Genomic DNA, 6000 nt, shown 5'->3' with positions numbered 1-6000 from the left:
GTTTGACGAACAAAGAGGAAAAAGTGTGCTTGAGGTGACACAAAGTACACCGTTTCCCTTAAAATTGATTCTCAATTGAAAGAAGATCTCTTGGCTTGGTTTCCTTTCCAAACAGCGATGCACAAATTCAACAATTAAAGATGTTTCAGGGGTAAAGATAACCACCTGAGGCGGAGAAGTGGAAGAAAAGCCAAGGACATATCAACAGAACAAGAAGTTTATTTCCTTTTTTTAAATTTTTTTTATTACATTTTGCATTAAATTAAAGAGTTTTTTTTCTTTACAACGTACATTAAGCTGTGAATCAGATGTTAAGGAAGTGGAGAGAGAAGGGCAAAAAACTTTGTGACGTCACAATATCTTACAAGTTTTACAAAGTTCAAAAAGGTCGAGAAGAGAGTCGATTTGCATCTAACAGCAGTGTATTATAACAAGGGTGAAAGACAAAAAAGGCACACACCAAAGAACCTCACTGTCCACAGCAGCCGTCACAATCGGTAAAAAAAACAAAAAACCCTAGTCCGGATCGCAATAACGTCCAAAAGCCCCGTCCACGCCGCCCGCAGTAGTGTCGTGCGCAGTAAACACGCCACCTTCATCACAACCTCGGGTCATTCGCACTTCGAAGACAGCTTTTTTTTTTAGTAATAAGTGAGGACAACTTCCTGAAGCCCCTCCCCTTTCCTCCCCCCCCCCCTCTCCCTCCCTTTCCGTCGTCTTTGCGACAGAAAAAGCGTCGCTGCGACGCGTCACTCGACTTCCTCGCCGCCGCCGCTGTGGATCGAGAGACTTAGTTGGCTTTTCCTCCATTTTGAAGAAACAGAAAATTGCTCGACATCAAGAAGAAAACTGTTACATCATCTACACATACAACACTAAGGGAGTGCTCCGTTCATCTCTTTTTCTTTTTTTTAGTGTCGGGGCGGTCGATAAAAATCCTCAAGTAAAAAGGGAAAAAGTGACGGCGGGAAATAATTTAAAAAAAAAGGTCCGATTAGTCGAACTCTCGGCCGGTCACGGAGGCTTTGATGGAGTTAGTGAAACAACTACGCTTCCTCAAACTTGTCTCTTACAGGAGAAAAAAGGGGGTTAAATAAGGTACATTTCTTTTAGATTGTTTGTTTCGGGAAAAAAACGTCAACTTTCTTCACAGGAACCAGCCTGGAACGAGCCGAGGGGCCGAGGGGCCGAGGGGCCGAGGGGCCGAGGGGCCGAGGTTAGTCGTCCGCTCCGGTGCAGAAACACACCAGCAACACACCAGCAACACACCCGCAACACACCCGCACACCGGCCTTTTTCTCAAGTATCACGTGTTAATTGTTTCGGGTTAATCGGTTCAATCAATCATCGCTCCAAACCAACAGACAAAATAAAAAAAAAAGAAAAAGACTTTTTCAAATCGTATAAAAAAAGAAGAAAAACAAACAAACACTCACAACGTCTTCATCGACACTGCCAGCACAACATAAAGGGTTGCTTTAAGCGCGTTAATGGCACAATCAGAAATGAACCACAAAGATGAGTGTGTGTGTGTGTGTGTGTGTGTTTTCTGTGTGTGTGTGTGAGAGGGGGAGAAAGAAGGAATGGAAACCCTCCTTCCTCTCCTCCCTCCCCGTCAGTGTGTCATGTCTAGGGACCAGAAGTACAACAATAACACCTACATTCTTTAATTGCATTTTTAATCAAACCAGGGAAATATATCATGACGTAAGAAAAAATAAAAAAAAGAGGAAACACTACGAAGGAGACAAAGTCAAACAGCTATCAAAGAAAACGTCGTCACTACTTTTAGAGGTGTAAGGCACAAATTTACACGTGGGAAAAAAAGAAGCAGGCCAGATGTTTTTTTTGTACTTTTACCTTTTTTTCCCCGCCTGCCAGGTGGAGGCACCGCTTTTTTCTTCTTCTTCTTTTTTTGTGTGTTTTTTTTTGTTTGTTTGACGTCGCCCCGCGCGCCGTTGCCGCATTTTTCCGCTCGTCTTTAGTTTTGCGTCATGCAACAGCGAGCGTGGACGGCACCGGGCAGCCGGCGACCCGTCGGGACGAACGTCACTGACTCACACCGACGTGACCACAGTGCTGATTGGAGGGGAAGGAGGGGGGAGGGAGGGAGGGGGGGATGCTCATTGGAGGAGTGAAAGGGTGAGATTTGGAGACATTTTTTTAATTTTTTTTTCTTTTTTGTTCATGATTGCTCTAAAAAAAAAACAATTCTGGTCCACGAAAAAAGTAAAAGCACCCCCCCCCCGTCCCGTCTGGCACAGTTTAAATAAATATCTCCTCCTCTTCGTCGCAGAGGTCACATACGTCTCTCTGAAGGTCACTGAGTGTGCACAGTGAGACCGAGTGGACCTTCAGTCATCAACAAAGTTCTACGGGCTCCAGTTTAAAGACTTTAAATACATTTCCCCCCCTTTACACTTGATTCATTAATATTAAAAGATCTCTTCTCTGCTCTCTCTCTTCCTCTCTCTCTCTCTCTTTCTCTTTCTCTCCGAGCCTAGAAAGTTTAGTTTTTTTCAAAAGCACTTAATAAAAATAAATACAACAAGCTATTAGTATTAACAGTCATGTGTTATTCAGTATCCAGTACAGTAGAAGATGTCCCTCTGGCCCAGGCGCTCAGGTTAAAACCCCGGGCGGGGCTCCATCGCTGTAACACTGAGAGGCTTTTTCACAGTTTCTTGACAGAAGTCTGTCCCTTTTCAGTCCGAGCTCGCCCGCTCAGTCGTCCCCGGTCCTCGAGGTCCTGTACAACGCTCCAAACCGCCTCTTGCTCGTGTGCTTTTTCTTTTTTTTTCTCCTCCTTTTGTTTTAATATATTTTTTTAAGTCCCCGGTTGGCCAAAGACACCACAAAGCAAGAGAGCCGCCGTCCCGGATGCTACAGGGCGCCGACGGATGAAGTATCGTCTTCCGCTTCAGGTGCACACGCGTGTGCAGACGTGTTCCCCCCGTGTGTGCGTACACGGGTGGGGGAGGGGAGAAAGGGGGAGGAGCCAGCCAGAGCGTGAGCTCCGTGGCGAGAAACAAATGACGACAACCAGTTGTGTGTATAATATTTACATATTTATATAAAAAGAAAGTGTTTCGATTAAAAAAAAAGAAAAAACTGTGTCGCACTGTACTGTACACCAAAACAAACAAAAAAACACTAAAAAGAGATGCAACTTGTACAGTATTCCCAGTTTTTTCCTCTCGTTTGGGGAAAAAAAAGAACCCTTTCACTGCTGTTCACATCGGACCGACCGGTATGAGGAAGCTGACTATGTGCAGGAGTCACTGGACTTGACTTTTGTGGAGAGCGAGACTACGGAGGGTTTGGGGGGGACGTCTGGTTTGAGATATTTGACGCCCGTTCGAGGCAGCGACCCGTAGGAGCTCATGCCGGGCTGCCGCGACAGAGAAATGCCCTGCGCTGTCATTTGTATGGAGTCCACCCTCTGCGGCGCCGGGGGCGGCGTCTCCACGCGGTTGAAGCTGTGGTGCCTCGCCAAATGGGAGGAGTTGGACGAGTTGGTGTTGTGCCTCTTGAGGGCGGCGGCGGCGGCGGAGGAGGAGGAGGAGGAGGACACCCCGGACGCCCCGGACGCCGAGCCCTTCCTCAACCCGTACACCGACGAGTGGACCTCCAGGCGCTTGCCCATCTGCGGGACGGCCGGCGGCACGGTGAGCGAGGCCTCCCGCTGGGGCACGCGCGGCGGCAGCAGCAGCGCCCCGTCCTGATCCAGGACCGCGCCGAGGTTGTGGCATTGGCCCTTGACCGTCTTGTACTCCAGCGTGGCCCCCTGGTCGTCCAGGCCCGGCTCGCCGTGGTGCGGCTGCTCCACGTACTCGTGCTGGTAGGAGTGCTGGTGCTGCTGCAGGTGGGGCTGCAGCTGGTGCTGATGCTGCGGCAGAGGCAGGACCACCACGCTGGGGATGTGGCCCGGCGACGCCCTCAGGGGCAGGTCCATGGAGATGACGGGCGAGCCGATCGACGGCATGTCCTTGGTGCACGCGTTGATGAGGTTCTGGTTGCGCTCCCACTCGCGGCTGCCGCGGCCCGGTTTGCGCCGCGGCTGCATCGGGGTGGACTCCGGCGTGGGCAGGGCGGCGAGGTCCAGGTGGTGCTGGTCGGCCTTGATCAGCATCTTCCCGTTGGGCGTCAGCCTGCCGTTGTGCATGAGCGGGGCGAGGATGGCCTCGGGGCGGCCATCTTTGGCCTGCGTCTCGAACAGGCCCGTCAGCTTGGTCACGCTGTTCATGGAGCCGCGGCGGGAGTGCAGGTGGCGGCCGTCCTTTTCCTTGCGCCCCGTCGGGTCCACGTCGCGCCGGCGGTGGTGGTCGCAGACGCAGTAGACGACGATGCCGGAGAAGATGGCGCCCATGGCGAAGGCCAGGATGACGGCGATGGCCAGCAGGGTCACGGGAACCAGCTGGTCGCGACCCTTCTGGTAGCTCTCGCGGATCACACCTGCAGGGGAGGAGAAGGGGGACGTCGTTGAGAGCGGCAGCGGGAGAGACGCTTATTTATAGAGCAACAAAAAAATAATAGGAAACAATATTGAATTACTGAAATCAAAAGATATTTTTTCGGGGCGAAAAAAAGATTAGAGGATTCAATAATTTCATCCAAAACATGCAAATGAAGACGGGCTCATCCCGTCGTGAGGAGCTCCTTCTCAAAAGAAAGGAGGTCCGATGTAACATTCAATATTTCCCAGGAAATCCAATTTTAGACTGAAAATGCGTTTGGGTGGGTGGGTGGGGGGTGATTATGATTCACATTTTAAATCCGAGATAAAAACCCTCTGCTGAAATGAAGAAAAAAAAAACAGATCCGAACGCAGATAAAAGGAGTCTGAAATACCCAAATGTCTTTTCTCCTTCGCGGATGCAAACGGGTGACTTCTCATACATCTCGGATCCAATCTCACGAACGCGTTAAAGAGCCTCTGATTGGGCGTTAAACCCAATGAGCTGTGTCATCGGCGTCTCGTGAAAGCGGCGCTTTCACGAGACGCCATGCGGCCAAAGAAAAGATAATTCAATGAAAGCAGATGCGAAAGCGTCCCGGCGGCGGGAGAGAGAGCGGGCGGGGGCGTGGTGGAGGGCGGCAGGTTGCCGGGTAATGAAATGGGGTCAACAACAATCTGCACGCACACACACACACACACACACACACACACACACACACACACACACGCACAGATGATAACCTCCAGCCTGCTGATGAATGTGGACGTCTAATGCTCGGGTTCAACACGCCGGTCCAGAGAGAGATTTATAAAATCTACACACACACACACGACCATCAGACGGAGGGATTGAGGCAGGTGGGCTCCGTCACGTTGACGCGCTCCCACGGTGCGTAACACAACTCCATTACACGTGTGTGTCGGTGTCAGAGCGTGTGTTATTCACTGTTCAGCTCGTGTTGTGCATCACGCTGTTCAGTGTGTGTTTGCAAAAGTCACTTTTAAAAGTGAAACTACATTTTTAAAAGTAGTAGTTTCTTCCAAATATGTTAATACTTAAAGAGCAACACAAACTTTCATTGTGTTTGTGATGTTTGCCTGAAGAACCCTGACCAAAAAAACAACAACTTCATATTGTGGTATGAGCCGCAAACAGCATCATTGCTGCAATTTTTGTCTTCATGGAAACTTTCTGTTTCCATGAAGCAATTCACTTTTCGTTGTTGTGTTTCAATTTGTTCCCCGATCTTCCCAAAAAGGAAGACGCCACAAATGAAGCGTCTTGCGTCTCCTCGGCGAGACGTAACACAGACGACGCGCTAATCTGTTCTCGTGGAAGCGAAATCCAGACTCTCTTAAACTAACATTGCTAATCCTCGCTCGCTGCAGTCATACTTCATTAGTCCAAAGACGGGACTTAACCGCCGTAACGCACTCAGCGATACGCCTGAGTCTCTGCTTTGACTCCGGAGCTCAACCTGGATTAAAGAAAAAACAAACAAAAAAGGAAAAAGGTGTTTCTTTTGCTCTCGACGCAGCTC

At 49.6% G+C, this 6000-nt stretch overlaps 1 protein-coding gene across 2 annotated transcripts in view; it reads right to left on the bottom strand.

Annotated features, from left to right (window-relative positions):
• Positions 1 to 255: 255 nt before the first annotated feature.
• sema6a (sema domain, transmembrane domain (TM), and cytoplasmic domain, (semaphorin) 6A) overlaps positions 256 to 6000 on the bottom strand; it is a 100918-nt gene continuing 95173 nt past the window's right edge. For both annotated transcript variants that reach the window (XM_068604431.1, XM_068604432.1), the window contains one exon: positions 256 to 4455. In XM_068604431.1, coding sequence (XP_068460532.1) covers positions 3266 to 4455 — 1190 coding nt within the window. In that variant the 3' untranslated portion in view covers positions 256 to 3265. The remainder of the gene's footprint in view (positions 4456 to 6000) is intronic.

The sequence above is a fragment of the Clinocottus analis genome, unplaced genomic scaffold, assembly GCF_023055335.1.
Source record: "Clinocottus analis isolate CAN_PGR_092001 unplaced genomic scaffold, fCliAna1.0.p SCAF_7, whole genome shotgun sequence".
Taxonomy (NCBI): Eukaryota; Metazoa; Chordata; class Actinopteri; order Perciformes; family Cottidae; genus Clinocottus; species Clinocottus analis.
The sequence above is the reverse complement of the archived record's forward strand: the minus strand, read 5'-3'. Positions and strand labels throughout refer to the sequence as shown.